The sequence below is a fragment of the Psammomys obesus genome, unplaced genomic scaffold (assembly GCF_907164565.1).
Source record: "Psammomys obesus unplaced genomic scaffold, mPsaObe1.curated_primary_1811, whole genome shotgun sequence".
In the NCBI taxonomy this organism is placed as follows: domain Eukaryota; kingdom Metazoa; phylum Chordata; class Mammalia; order Rodentia; family Muridae; genus Psammomys; species Psammomys obesus.
Window position 1 is genome coordinate 2,156,001 of NW_026589732.1, and position 15,617 is coordinate 2,171,617.

Below are 15,617 nucleotides of genomic sequence, written 5' to 3' on the forward strand. Positions count from 1 at the left end.
GATGCACACAGGATGACAAAGACAGATGGGTGGCGAGAGCAAGGAGCCCACCCTTAGAGACATTTCTTCTCAGAGTGCAGGGTTACGACATCATGCAATCTGCAGGGACAGGGTTGGGTGTGTAGGTAGGTAGGTAACCGTGCTCCCAGATGTTGGCACTCCTAGCCTGTGTTCTAGGTCTCAGAAGGATTCACTGAAGCTCCCAGAGTGAAAAGCCACTAGGCTGAACGATCATGTGGAGCCATCTTTTTTGACACTGGTACCTCTATCACTCATAAGTGTGGCATATAACCCAGCCCCAATTCCACTAGGGTTGCCTGCATCCAGTGCAGATCTGAGGTGACCAAGGGATCTGCACTTTGTGTTGGCTCTTGTCAGCAAGGCACTTCTACTTCCTTCTCCACAGCCGGTTGTCTCCGAAGTGACAGGCTTCTGGCGTCATCCCACTAAGCATCTGAGCATGTCTCCTACCTGCTCAGCTCACAGGGATGTTAAGAGTGGACTCTCAGATATGGAAATAATCCTGATGAGGGTCTGCCGGGGCAAGTCTTGTATACATAAGAAGATCCCCTGGTGGTCCCAGCCCATGACAGCAGCTTCCAATTTCATTTCTGATTTTACACTGGAAAAGGCTTCCCACATGTCCACTTGAGGACACAGAGGCCCACGAGTGAAGGGAACCTGCCCAGAGTCATCCAGTGAGCCTGGCTGCTGCACCGAGACAGGCAAGGCATAATTATTGCTCTTCTCAACATGGCTGGGCTCATGGACAGGACAGTGCCTCATGAACTTTCAGGCCTGTGCACAGTGAGGGACCCCAATCTTAATGGTAAGAATTTGCAGTCAGCTGGGTACACCCTAACTCTAGCATTCGGGAGGCAGAAGCAGGCAGATCTTTGCAAGTTTGAGGCCAGCCTGGTATGCAGAGCGAGTTCCAGGATAGTCAGGGCTACACAATGAAACCTTGTCTCAAAAAAAAAAAAAAAAAAAAAAAAGAAAAAGAAAAATGGAAATAGAGAGAGAGAGAAGAAAAAAGAAAGGAAGAAAAAAAAGAAACTGCGGTCAAGAACTTGTTTTTCAGACCAGAAAGCAGACATTGACCTCTTTAATTCCCTCATTAGGGCAAGCCTGCTGCCTGGGTAAGGACAGAGCCCGGTCCTGCAGCGTGATTCCACCACCGACAGATGACACCTGGCTTCCTCTCTTCAGTGTGACGAGCAAAAGTCAGGTATCTACTGTCTATCTGCTGGGAGAATGCTGGCAGGTGCACAGCTTGGTCAATGGATCCCACCTAGAGCTAACTCTGCTTGCTACAGGGAGAAGGTAAGAGCAGAAGAGCCATCCCAGCTGTCCATCCCCAGGTATGAAGTGATGGCTGTGCATTCCTATGCCAGGGCTATAGTTTCCTAGGGTCCTCCCACTCTAGAAGGGTTAGGCTACAGGGAACATGAGGAATATCCAGTCCAAATGTTACAATCATAGGTGGAAAATGTGACCCGGAAAAGGGAAAACGTCCAACGCAGCACCAAGGAGAGGGCACAAGGACCCCTCTCCCTTCATTACACACACCCAGTCATGGAGCACCCACGGAGCACCCACGGAGCAGTCACAGACACCAAGTCATGAGTTGGCTGGTCGGCACGTGCCTTGTTTTGAGCCCTTTAGAATTACAAACATACCGTGTGCGACCTTTCCCGGGACAGAAGAGTTAAAAAAGAATTGTGTTCTAGAACAATTCACTCCAAAAGTGTAAAAAAAAAGCTGCATGCATGTCCGGACCCCCAAGGTCAGCTCTGCTAAAAACTACATCTGTGTAAGAATCTAGTTTGCATTCCTTAAAAAAAAAAAAATACAAAAAGCCGTCATCTACAGGCAGTTTCCCCAAATGTTCCCTAAACGATCCACTCCTTCATCCATCGCTTTGTGACCAGTGTCTCCAGAAACCTAGGAAGAAAGGGGGAAGACGTTAGAGGCCAAAGCTTGCTCTGTTGTGACCTGTGTGTTAAGTGGGAGGGGCAGGGTGTGATGCCCAGGTTCAAATCCCTCTTCAGTGAGGGATGCAGCCAGGGCTAACAGGAAAGGGGGGTTCTGGGGCAGCGAGAATATTCAAGACCAAAGTCTGGGTGTTCCACAGAAGCAGACCGCAGTTTACAGGAAAGGACTTCTCAAGCCCTGAAAAGCTCCAGTATGGCTGTCTGGTGGTAGTAAGCATTGCGTTCCCGGAGGCTCACAACCAGGAGCTGTCCTGGTACTCGCTAGAGAGGGTGCTCAAAACATGGGTGCAGACCATATTATTAGGAGCTATATAAAACAGTGCATATAAATCATACGTATTGTGCAGAATAAATAGTTGAGCATTAGGATGACAACTTGTAAGATCTGATCTTCCAGCTTTGCTAAAATCCTATGGTTTACACTTTCATGTTTTTTTCCCTCTATCTAGGACCTGCCCTTCAACCCCAATGCCAGCCACTTCCTCAGTCACTTCTTCAGTTTCTCCAGTGTTCCTCCTGCCTCAAGCCTGCTGCATTCCTTGAACTGGGCTGATGCTGTCATTTTTCCACACATTCTCTACAGGACTTGTGGCAGGCAGCCCAACAGAAGTGGTCAAAAGGATCATGGGATCAAAACCCACAGCAAAATCCTGCTTTTAAAATGTCTGTTACAGGGACTGGAGAGGTAGCTCAGTGGTTAAGAGCACTGGCTGCTCTTCTAAAGGACCCCCTGTTCAAATCCTAGCACCCACATGGCCATTCACAACTGTCTGTAACTCCAGTTCCAGGGGATCTGACGCCCTTGTGCAGACATACAGGGAGGCAAAAACATAAATGTAAATAAAATGAAATAACTTAAAAAAAAATGTCTATCTCAGATGGCTCAGAAGCTAACAGTACTGGCTACTTTGGCAGAGGACCTGGATTCAGTTCCCAGCACCTACATGGCAACTCACAACCATCTCTAAATTTAGTTCCAGGGGATCCAATGCCCTCTGTGTTCTCCATGGTGTTAGGCATGCCTGCAGCACATACACACGATGCAGGCAAATACTCAAACACAGAAAAACTTAAAAATCACACAACGTCAGTAACACTCATCTCTAATTTTTCCTGCTGTACTCGACCTTGCTGGTCAGTCTTGACAATGGTACCTGTTCGTGATGACAACTCCCACACCTGTGAGAGGACCATGCCTCCCTGCCTGAGTGGAGTGTGTGTGTGTGTGTGTGTGTGTGTGTGTGTGTGTGTGTCCCACTTCACCCACCTAACATAGTTGTGTGTGCCTCGCTATGGCCAATGCTCCATGAGCAGATGTGATCTCACTTTTGAGCAGAAAGTTTTATGAGACTGTGCGCTTGGCTCCTGCTCGTCCTGTCTGCCACAGAAAAAAAACAAAAAAACAAAAAACAAACGACCTGGCACATACTGGGGCTGCTGCTCCAATCTGGTTTTGATTGGGAAAACAGCAGAACCATGTCCCAGTCCCCCTGCAGCAGTCAAGTGTCATACGGATGTGAACGGGAGAGCCAAGCTCCTAGTCACCTGTGGGTGGGGACAAGTACAACCGGCTGTCACCTAGGTGACAGAAGGCAGATCTGACCCTCCCCTCCTCAGCTATGCTGTTTTAAGCAGCACAGTGCTGAGGGCTGGAAGGCGGGGCTTAGAGAGTTGCCCAGGAGGCCGAGGGATGAGTACACAAGCCCAGGCTCCCTGTGGGGACGGTGCCCTCCACGGTGTCCACAGTGACACTGCCTGCCTCTTCATCCCCACAGGAAGTAGAAACAGTCTGCCCTTTTCAGCTTGTGGACACCCGTGTTCACAGCCCTTAACTTTGCACCCTGGGAAAACTCAGAGATGCCTGTAGGAACACAGAAGAGCCTCCAGCTGCCAGCCTTCAGGAGGCCTGCTCTCTGCTTTTCCTCAGGTTTCCTAGACTTACCTACATCTGTCTCTTCTTTCTTACAGGCCTTCTGTAAGCCACCTAAATTATCTCATGCTGTGAGGAGAGAGACAGAAATGGCTTTGAATGTGTACCCAGTTCATCACAGGAGGCCAGCTGGAACTGGGGAGCGGAGGCTTTTGTATCTGCTCAGGTCGAGGACTGTCACCATGCTGTGGGACTGGGCCTCTCCAATGGCATTGGCTGCGTGACAGTGGTACACTCCCTCATCTTCCTTTTTCAGAGGATTTATCTAGAAACACAACAGGCACGTTTATCCGCTTGCACACGCCACACATCACACCCAAAACTGACTCCTTGTTCCACATTTTCTTTTTAGGTCTTATGTTGCACTCATACTCACTATGAGGCTGAGGAGGGTCCCGAACTCCTGATCTTCCTGTTTCCACTTCCAGAGTGCTAGGATGAGAGGCCCATGCTACCATGCATGGTTTATGTGGTGCTGGTGATCAAACACAGGGCCTCCTGCATGCTAAGCAAACACTCTGCCAACTGGGCCATGCTCACGAGGATAGAGTTGCACACTAGTGTCTTTCTGGAGTCTTTCCGGCCAGCTGGTTTCTCCTCTTGCCATGGAGGCCAGGCACACAGTGACACTGCCATCTTAGCGACCCTCGTGAAGGGCCTGTTCCCTGCTGTGGCTCCCTTTAGTGGCTTCTCTGTATCCTCAGCCTTTACCTTGAGCTACTCCACACTTTCACTGAAGATGACAAGGGCTGATTTTAAGGAACATGGCACGAGTCTTAAGGACAAGCATCTACCCACCTCAAAGACTCCCCAAGTGTCCTGTATGGGGCAGCCCTCAAGAGATCTTGTCCCTCGACACACAGAAGAGGAGATGCGCTTAATCTGAGAAGGCCACACACACTCATCTGCTTTCCAAGTCCCTCTCCTGGATGAAATGCTGTTAAAGGGACCAAGATTCGGCTCAAGGTACCATAAGGCCAAGTTCTCAGCACAGAGGAGATTTATTTGCCCCAGAGGGACAAGGGGTAGGGAATAAGAGAGGATGAGGGAGAAAGGGCAATGGGACAAGGGAGAGGGGGAAGGGGATTTGTCCTGGTGGGGGAAACAACAAAAGTCCACCTCTAGACAGAGAGGATACAGACATGGCACACAGGAAAATGGCAGTTTACAAAAGTAAAGAAACCCTGTGTTACAATGTGGTGTTCAGTTTTGACTGGGCTGATTAATAAGGTGAGCCACAACAGGGCTTTTGATTGTTGGATTTTAATGCTTTGATAGCTGGATCTTGGTGGTCAGCCTCAGGAGGAGGATGTGGCCAAATAAGGAAACAGATCTTGGTGGCTGGCTTTAGCAATGTAATTTAACGGTTTTTAGCCAGGCAGAGGGAATGGGGGAGAAGGGCAAGGCCTGCCAGAGCCATGTTTCCCATCCTCGAGCTGGCGAATGTCCCTTCAGTTGTCAAACTACCCAGAGCTGGTGGAAGTAAGGCAGACAGCCCCTGGGGGCACGCTGGACTTCACCACCTCATCCATACCCACGTTCATCTCTTTTGGCTTCTCCTGTTTTAACAGCCCCTGTCCATTGCAAATCATTACTGGCTGTGGGTCGTTTAGGCACACTGCATCATTTGAACTCATACCAACTAAGGTGTCCTGTAACAGTTTTCTCAGGGACTGAAACATCCCCTTTGGCAGAGAAGCTCAGTAACCAGAAAGGTTAAACAACTCAAACAGCTTCAGGAAGTTTCTGAAACTGACCAGATTCACTCGATCCCTCCCTGCCAGAGTAGGCAATAAAAGCTGAGAGTACCTCTCAGACAGAAGGGAGCTGAGCTGCTGAGGAGACCCCGAGACCAGACCAGCTGCCTGTGAGAAGCAGAAACCAGCTAAGCTGCCCAGAAGAGTCTTAGACCAACTGAGGCACCTGGAAAGGCCACTCTCCAATCCGTTGAGTTTCCTACAGGCTGTGCAGTGTGCTCCCGGTTCACAGCTCTTATGAGCTGTCACCCATGCCGGGGTGGGCTTTGGTGATGCAACTGTCCAGGAGTCATTTCTGCTCCTGTAAGTAACCCCTCACCCGTATTCCTGTAAGTAACCCCAATAAAACTCACTGGTTCACCGTATTGCCCTTTGGTGGTATTCAAACTCTGGTCTGTCATGGGATCCCTATTTGGGTCTGGGGTGTGTAGACGTGTGTGTGTGTGTGTGTGTGTGTGTGTGTGTTAGTATCGCCCCAGGAAAAGTTTTGTCACCACACACAGGGGAGAAGAGTGAGTGTTACCGGCCTCATTGTAGGAGACTCTCACAGATGAGCCATAGGCTGTTAGTTCACAAGGAAGTAAGGCCGAGAGAGCAACAGTGACTGTCCACTCTCAGTTACAGCTCCTCATTCTCTTGGTTTTTCAAACAAGTGCCCCTCCCTCATGTTAGCAAAAATGGGTACTGCTAACAGTTCCCTGTGGGAGAGCTTTGTGCTCCGGGTTCCTCGCCACCTGCAGCCTTAGGTAGGTGCATTCGTTTTTTGTGGTTGCTGTAACAAACAGGCCGAAGCTTAGTAGCTTAATACGTCACAACATCAAACATCAAAGGTGGGTCCAGCAGGCTCAAAACAGGCATTACAGCATCCCTGCACCTTGAGGGGACAATGTGTTTTCTTGCCTTGGCCAGCTTCTAAGGGGCACTAACACAGCTATGGCTGTCTCCTACCTTCAGTTCAGAAACGGTGGGAGGACTTCTCTCATTCTGCTGTACCTCTGCCTCCTGGTTCCTCATATAGATTCACCTTTAAATTGGACCGGCCTGGGCAATCAGTTTCTTGTGACCCTAACAGCATATGACTCACCTGTGGGTCTCTCTGGGCAACCCCATCTTAAAACCTTAACAGCCCCCCCAACTGCTTCCCCCCACAATATAATGGCTCATCCACAGCTACTCAGAGGGCTGAAACAACAGGTCAACGTGTTTCGAGGACCGCCTGAGCAATTTAGCGCGACCTCATCTCAAAATAAAATGTTAAATATTTAAAAATTATGTTTATTCACTTGTTCTGTGTATGGGTGTGTACACACACACACACACAGGTGTATGGAGGACAGAGGGGAGCTTGCAGAAGTCAGTTCTCTCCATCCACCATATAGGTGAGTACTGTCGAGGAACCACAAGTCAAATGCCTTTACCCACTAAGCCACCTCATCAGCCTTCAAAATAAAAATCTGAAGCGAGGTCCTAGGTCCAATGTCCAGCAGAGCCAAAAGAAAAAAACAGGGAACAGCTTTAAACATGTAACACGTCATGGGAAGACAAAGGTGGTTTGTTGCTGGCATCCAATAATCCGAAACACTCACCAAAATCCAGGATGTGGTCTCATGGTCAGAAGGGCCGCCTCGAACCTCTACAGCTATATTGACGTGGTCTCCAGGCAACTCCTCCAAGCCCTCGGTGCCCTCTGGAGAACGCACAACCTCCAAGAGGCAGAGAAAGCTGTCACAGTTTAGAAAAAGAATTCTGAGCCAGGACGACCTCCCACCACCACCACCTGCGTCCTTTCTGGGATTCTAAGATAGAAATCCAAATACCTCTTATTCTTATGCAAATAACTCAGCCTTCTTTTAAATCTGTGTTAATTCAGACAGCGCCCCCTGCTGGATAGAGCCCCTTGCTGGCCCTCACGGTTGCCAGCTTTGACAAAGGGTGGAGGAGGGTGGGAACAGCCTAACCTTCACTTAACAAGGCTTTGGGGGCAAGGGGCCAACTGAAGTCTTTCAGCATTGGCCTTCAGCGTTCAAGACAGGATGGAGTCTCAGTCGCCAGCCAAGTCTGTAGCTCTGTGCCACAGCAAAGCAGGTTCTAATGACAGAGCAGCTCGCAGAGCTTCCTAGACATCTAAGCGAACAAACAATGGGATGGGAAGGAGTGCAGCCCCTCCTCTGGGGAGAGTTCTGGGATGCCAGCTTTAAGGCACAGGGCGGCTGTATCTTTGTCTAGACCTCTGGCCCACATACAAAAAAAGATGCCTGTGCAAACACCCAGGGAAAAACAGGTCCTTTCGTTTCTGCCTTTCTCGCCCGCGTCCACACGCACGGGCACACGCACACAGAGGAATGTATACGCTCTTGGAGAGGATTACCTTCTTCCAGGTGATGACCGGCGTGGGTACAGCCTTTACCTCACAGGACAGGAACACTTGAGTCCCGGTGACATTGTGGATATCTCGGGGTGGCATGAGGACCACAGGAGCTGGGAGGAGACAAAGGAGCAGCCCTTTATTTACCCTGGAGCCCAGGGCATTTATTAGCTCAGGTGCCCACCCCTGGCCTCTGAGGGCTGTGAGGAGGTGTGAGGAGGGAGCAGTGGGTCCTCGAGGGAGTGTACCACTAGGCCTGGGATCTGAGAGCGTGCCTTCGTTTTCACCACCAGGAAGATAGCCAAGGGGGAGAATCCATGTCCCTGTCAGGCCCTCCAGGGCCTCGGCACAGCCTCTCCCTGAAGAGCCCCGGCACCTTGGCACCTCGGCTGTCACCTGCTTGCTTATTGCAGGCCTCCTGGAATCTGGCTCTAACTGTAAGTCACCGAAGTGCCTGTGGGGGGCGGGGTCCCGAAAAATCGGGCCCCACAGCCAAAGTTTTCTGAACACACGATGACCAAAACTTAATCTGATAGCTCTGGTAGTGCTCACAGGTGTCTCGTGATCTAACTTTAGGACAGCCTTGGCTTCAGAGCATGGGAGCTTTGCACCCGGATTTGCCGTCCGTGCCGTCCATCATTCTATACAGCTGCCAGGATCGGTGACCCCCAAAACTTCAGCTCAGACTCTAGACAACCGTGTGCGATAAGCTGTAGGGGGCGTGTGTGCAATTTTTTTTTGTTAGTTTTGTTTTTACTTTCTGCTCTTATAGGAACATGGCTGAATTACAGGAAACACTCTCCTTAGCCCCGGCTGGCCTCCAATTCTCCTATGTTGTTAAGGGTAACTTCAAACTGTCTTTTCTCCTGCTTCTGAGTCCTGAGTGCCGGGATTACAGCTGTGTGACAGCAGCTGGTTTACGTGGCGCTGGGGGCTAAGCTCAGGGTTTTATGCACATTAAGCGACCACACCACCAACTGAGACACATCACAGCCCTCTTCTGCCCGTGGAAGTGTGTATTTATACGAAGGGGTGTTATAAAGACAAAACTATCGATCAGCTTCGCAAAGCGTTGCCGATGACCTGCATCCTGCTGTGCCGACATCCCCCGAGATTCCATTCTTCTGAAAAAAACTATGTGCTTCATCTTATGTGTATGTGTGTTTTGTCTATATGTATGTCCGTGAAACGTGTGTACCTGGTGCCTGCAGAGTCCAGAAGAGGGTGTCAGATCCCCTGGAACTGGAGTTACAGATGGTTGTGAGCTCCCGTGTGAGTGCTGGGAATTGAACTCGGGGCCTCCATTGCCCTTAACCTCTGAGCCATCTGGCCAGCCCCCCAGATTGAATTCTTTATGTGAAGATAAACACGCACAGCCATCTCATTAGGACGCAACATTGCTCTTATCTCCAGCGAATGGCGAGAATTATACACACACCAAAAAACTGTTTTAAAGTGTATTTCTTTGTGATTCCACTATCAATAAATGTCTGACGCTTATTTGCATGCTTGTTTCATATACTCGTGCTCAGGCATATATGCAGGGGTTTCTCAGTTCCTGAAATTAAGAACCCCGATGGGTAGTGTCAAGCCAAGTTACCAAGGGCAGAGCTGCTAACAGGTGCTTTTCTGCCTCTGTATTCAGAGGGCTCAGAGAAGAGGGACATGGGGTTCTGTTTCTTTAAGAGGACCCGAGAGTCTGAAGCCCAGGTTAGACTCTTAACTCATCCTTCACACCTGCTTCTTTCCATTTCAGAGATCAGTTAGACATCAAGAGGTACCTTGATGCTCAGGATGGTCTTTTTCTTGGGGGGGGGAGGTAAGGCTTGAGACAGGGTTTCTCTGTGTAGCCCTGGCTGTCCTGGAACTCACTCTGTAGACCAGCCTGTCCTGGAACTCACAGAGATACGCCTGCATCTGTCTCCCTAGTTCTGGGATTAAAGGTGTGTGCCACCTACTCCAGCTCCACAGGAGGATGCCCTACAACCAAGTCCTAAACAAGCATCTGTTTCTATTTGACCAGCTGCATCACAGCTGGTCCAGGAGTCTCTACATAGTCTCACCCATCCCAGAGACCAAACCCAGCCATGAAGTCCGGCAAGGCAAAAGTCTGGCAAAGGGAAGGCGACCAGCTCTCTCCTCTTCCCTGGAGACTTGGGGAGAAGACCCCTGCTTCCCCAGGTGGTAGAGTGGACCAGCCACGGAAGGAAAAAACAGTTACTGTATTAGCATGACATGTGAGCCAGGGACAGATGGGGCAAACAGACAGCTAGAGGAAGAAAACATAGCGCATAAAAGAGAGGTATCACCATTCTGGGGCCAGCAAACCAGACAGTATGGAAGGGCCTGTGCCCACTGGAATACAGCTGCAACAAAATAAGAGAACAAAGGGAGAGAGAGGGCCCAGGGGCGGAAGGCCACAGAGAGGAATGATGGGTAGTGTGGGCCGCTCTGTGGGTGCTGGGAATCGAACCCAGGTCCTCTGGAAGAGCAGCCAGTGCTCCTAACTGCCGAGCCAACACAGAAAGGAGAGTAGCATGGCTCCTCTAGACACAGTGAGAGGCAGACCGTGTCAAGCCAGTGCCTGAGCATGCGACATGCACATCCGGCCTCAGCACCAGGAACTGAGAGCTCACTGCCTGCTGGGCCCTTCCAAGGCCCTGTGTTATGCTCATTCCCACTGATGAAGCTCCGGTGAAGGTGAAGCCTCCAAACTTCTAACACGCCCCGAAAAGAGCGTCCAAATTTCTAACTCGCCCTGCAGCCACAGAACCGCACAAGGGGCTGTCCATCAGAAGGCCCATCTGCCACCACAAAGAGAGGCTAATTCATTCACACACCCCCAACCAGCACCTCCTCAGCCACACAGCCGCTTCCACCCGCAAGCCTGTCCTCCACCGGCGTGGGACAGTCATATGCAAACCGCCCCCCCACCTCCGAGGCTTCAATAGGTTCCAGAGGGATGCTCCGTCAACGTGTTTCACTTTCCTTCAAGTAAAGTCATAAATTTTAAATGAGACTTCATCACTCCCTTTCAAGTCTAAATGAATAAACCAGTAAATCACATTTCCTGCGTGCCCTCCTCAGGTCTCCCGCTCCCTCTCTTTCAATAACTACAATTAAGAAAGACTGTCTAGGGAAGGCTGCCTTTGCCGCTGCTTTCATGGCAGGAAATGCCATTTCTTTTTACAAAAGAGGCCCCTGCTTTCAGCGTTAAAGCGACCTTTCCCAGGGCAGTTATTTATCCATAAATTTGCATGCTGCACGACTCAGTCTTGTGCGAAGACCCGCTTTGAACCGACGCGTACCTTTGGCATACAGTTGGGAAGTCACTGGTTGGAAACAGCAGTTCTGCGACCTTGAAAGATTTCCTCAGGCTCCGTGTTGTCAGTCATCTTCTTTTAATTTGAATATAGTTGGCTTTAAATTTGCCTTCTTAGCCATAACAGCTCGGCACAGTCAGTGACAATCATGGTAAGAGTAAGGATGCCACAGCTAAGGCACATCTGGCTGCCTACAGCTGTTAACCCCTTCCTTTCCAGCAGGGGATGCCACCCAGGGTCAGCCTCAATGGTGAGGAGGTGTGCTCTCCTCTTTCTGATTGGACAGAACAAACTCTACATAACTTCTATCCTGCCATCATCTTTCCTTTCCCAGAGGAGGACTCTTCTGTGCCCTCACACCAGCCCTGAAAGTGGAGCCCAGCAAGAGATGTTTAGGTCACCAGAGGTGTGATCACAGAGGGGAGAGTACGGGTCTGGAATCTTCTCTCTTCTGCTTCCTGGCTTGGGAGGCGAGCAGCGTGCTCTACCACACGTGCTGCCAAACTGTGCTGTCCTTGCCAGCTGCTAAAAGAGAAATGGGGCTGTAGATTCCGGACCGGAGCCTCCAGAACCGTGAGCCAAAACAAAGCCGTCCCGTCATAGACGCTGCAGGTATTTCAGGGTGATGAAATACAGGCATGGACCACACTCTGCGCTTCAGGCAGTGAGCGCTTTCCTCGATTCTGGGAGTGGTTCAACTTCCTGAAGGCCGGGCTCTCAGGAGCCAGCTACAGGCCCACCTTGCCACCCGATCGTTCTGTAGTGACAGGCTCAGGCAAGTAATTTGCTCTCTATTCTGCACAGGGTGGGAACATTCCCCACATCAGCTCCCAGTGATGCCCACTAGTGACTGACAGCCCACAGCACTAGCAGGACAGACATCTCTAGTCCTCGTGCTACTCAAGTGTCACAACAGGGTGCTCAGTGACTACCAGAGGCAGGAGAGATGGTATGAGGGGGGGGGGGGGAAGGAAACACACTGAAGTGCATCTAGTGCCATGCTTTAGTCTTAGCTGTGGCTTCTTCAGAGTGGACACAGGTACCCATCCCACTTGGAAGCTGGGTCAGTCCATGGCCAGCTGGTTCTGTAGCTTACGTCTGTGGCAAGACAGGTGTCATAGCAGAAGGGCTGAGCTGAAGAAAGCTGTTTGCCTAATGGCTGCCAGGAAGCAGAGGGAGGAATAGAGATGGTTCATGGGACAAGATTTTATCCCCACCCCCACAAGGCATGGATGCCCACCTACTTCCTCTAGTTACACCTCACCTCCCACCTCCTGAAGACTCCACCCTCCCAGTAGTGTCACAGCTTTACACAAGTCTTCCAGAAATACTTCAGATTTAAGCCATGGCGTTCTCACTGCCTGCCCTCCAGAGGCCGAAGCTGAAGACCCCTTACAACCCGCCAAGGTGTCCGAGGGAGGGACCCAGGGACACAGCAGCTCATGCTACCCAGACCAGACCTTTCTGTTGTGCTGTATCTGTTTGCAGCTCTCTGCTGACCTCTGGAGACAGGGCTCATCTGGTGCTACCAAAGGCCATGACCCTTAACCCTCAGGCTCTCCAGAGCTCTGAGAAACTTCAGTGGCTCAATGCTCTGCAGGCCGGAGATAGATGACAGCCACCTTCCAAAGCCCAGGACATAGCGTCTCACCTCAGTGTTGTCAGGGCTGCCACCATCCTGGAAGGAGCAGGTTTTCCTTCACATCTACCTGTGACTGGATCGAAGTGGCTTTTCAGGGAGGCCAGCTCCTGCCCAGTCAGTCTTCTAAATGCATCAGTTCCTTCTTTCTAATTCCACCCTGCCCAGTGCTTGCTTCTTTCTGCTCACACTTCCATCAGCCCAGGAGGTTCGTGATGGCACAACTCCATTCACCCCCAGGGATAGACAGCAGGTCATCACAGCTGTGTGTGGTTAGAGGACGCGGTACCTGGATAGGCAAAGCAATACCGGGAGACTCAGTTTCCCAGGAGTGGGCCGTGCAGTCCGCTGGTGCTTGGACAGGTTGTGACCATTGTCTGCTCAGGAAGAGAACAATACTGCCCTATACCCTCTGGGATGCGGGCACGTAATGACAGTGTCTGTGTTAGTTCTGTGGATCTGCACAGATCAAAGGATCCGGGTTATTATTACTGCATGGGGTGATCTGTCTCCCAACCCCTTTCATTAAATGAGTCCTTGGTGGCTGAAATGAAAGATCGTCCCACTTGCCTCAGAGACTTAAGTTAATGGTGCCATAGAAAGCAAGAAGAACCAAACTCATCCCCCAGGACTCTATCTGCTTGTATTAAGACACACACAAGCAAAGAATTTAATGATCAGCGTGCGGAACAGTCTTGATAATTTATGCTCATAATCACAGTTGGATGTGGAAGGAGCCCCGGCTTAATCCTACTGCCTGCAGCCTGAGACTCAAATCCCCTCCCTCGGCATTCATGAAAGGCTTTGGAACACGAAGCCCCTTTCTTTGTCCCTTTCACAAAGTGGCATTCACCGCCTCTTCTGGTTACCTGGTAACACGTACCCAGGGCTCCTAAATGAAGCAGGAATTCCAACCAAGGTGAATTTGCTAAGATTCAGGAGCTCAAGCTCTCAGAGAAGCTGCTGGGGCTCAAAGCCCTGCAGGCTGGAGAAGGGTGGCAGGGATCTGCCAAGAGTGAGGCACTGTCTCAACTGGGCCAACCACGTAACTCCAGGATATCCCTTTTGTTGGGTCTCAATGTTCCCTTTTGTTAAGGGTCATGACTCTTTTGGAGAGGTTGAATGACCCTTTCACAGGGGTCACCTAAGACCATTGGAAAACAGATATTTACATTATGATTCATAACAGTAGCAAAATTACAGTTATGAAGTAGCAACAAAATAATCTTATAGGTTGGGCGTCACACAACGTGAAAAACTGTTTTAGCAAAGGGTCATAGCGTTAGGAAGGCTGAGATCCACTGCACTAAGGGGAGAGGTGGTTGCAAAAATCAAGGACAATAATGGGTACAAAAGCAATGTCTAGCAATAAAACATTCACACATAGGTCATCAAAATGTTCAAAGACCAAAGGGTGCTCTCAGTAATAGGTAGTGGGCAGGTCTGAGCAAAGGCTTCTGGGAAGGGCAGCATTTAGATCCACACACTGCTTGCTACTACTGTCCCACGGAGGTGTCACAGAGACACTGGTCTCTACTGGGAAGGAGCTAATCAATACCATGAACCTTCACTCCATTAAAGTGGAGGTGCCTCGGTGCTGAAAGAGTCTGGGAGGAGCTGAGGAGGAGTGACTGTCGCCAATACTGAAGTAAAACTGTCTGTTTTCCTTCAAACAGGGTCCCCAGGGGCTTTGTTAAAAGTGTTTCCTGCTGTGTCTTTTGAATTAAACATGGCTTTAGGGTAGCCCAGAAGGAGGTGCTGCTGAGGTAGGGAAACAGCTTTCTGTGCACAGGCCCATGCCTCCCTGAGACACAAGGGCAAGGACCACACAGGCCTGTGAAGACAGAAGGTGACAAAGAGGCATCATCAGGTCTGAAGCAGGTGACACAAACCCTGGTGAAAAGGACAGCTGAGCTCAGGAGTACTGAGGTCTGCCACTAATGAGGTCCTGGAAAGTGGCTTCTGAATTGCTCCCTGTGGCTCTGGGGACCTCCTTATTCTCCAGGCTGAAGCCCAGGGCGGGCCTCAGAGCTCATAGATCAGAGTCGAGGGGTTGGCACATTTACTTGTCATTTGGTAATTTTCAGTGAATTAGGGGTGTGGGTTTTCCATCTGCCATCTGTCTGTACTCTGGTAACCATAGCAACCACCATCTGCCTGACTTAATACTATCAACTCCAGTTTTGAAAGAGTGCTGGACAAGGGGTTGGGACCTGGGGGGTGGCAGGACCTGTCGTGGACATCTTGGACAGGTTCCCTGCTTTATCTGGATCTGGTCTCCTCTGCACAGCCACAGCTTTGAGCCACATGCCTTGAAGGGGTCTTTCTTCTAGAAAAAAAATGCCACTCTGGGGAAAAATCACCCAAGCCCATCAGCACTGGGAAGCTTTCGGGGGGCCTGGTCAGCATTTCCTCTGTGTCCTGTGAGGGCCATTAGTGCTACCTGCCTCAGACAAAGGGAACTGCCTATGAACCAAGTGCTGAGGAGGCAGATTGTACAAACACTGACAGAACTGTAAGATGGAGATACGGGACTGTGTCGGTGCCTCGCGCAGATAACTAGCATTCCAAGCAGAGGGGGCATCAACAATGGCTCCCCTGGAGCTGCT

At 50.4% G+C, this 15,617-nt stretch overlaps 1 protein-coding gene across 1 annotated transcript in view; it reads right to left on the reverse strand.

The window, feature by feature from the left end:
- Positions 1-1,688: 1,688 nt before the first annotated feature.
- The window catches only part of Igfbpl1 (insulin like growth factor binding protein like 1), a 15,779-nt gene continuing 1,850 nt past the window's right edge, over positions 1,689-15,617 (reverse strand). Inside the window, exons 2-5 of the mRNA XM_055605296.1 lie at positions 8,050-8,159; positions 7,268-7,384; positions 4,032-4,189; positions 1,689-1,944 (exon numbers count right to left, since the gene is read on the reverse strand). Coding sequence (XP_055461271.1) covers positions 4,040-4,189; positions 7,268-7,384; positions 8,050-8,159 — 377 coding nt within the window. The 3' untranslated portion in view covers positions 1,689-1,944; positions 4,032-4,039. The remainder of the gene's footprint in view (positions 1,945-4,031; positions 4,190-7,267; positions 7,385-8,049; positions 8,160-15,617) is intronic.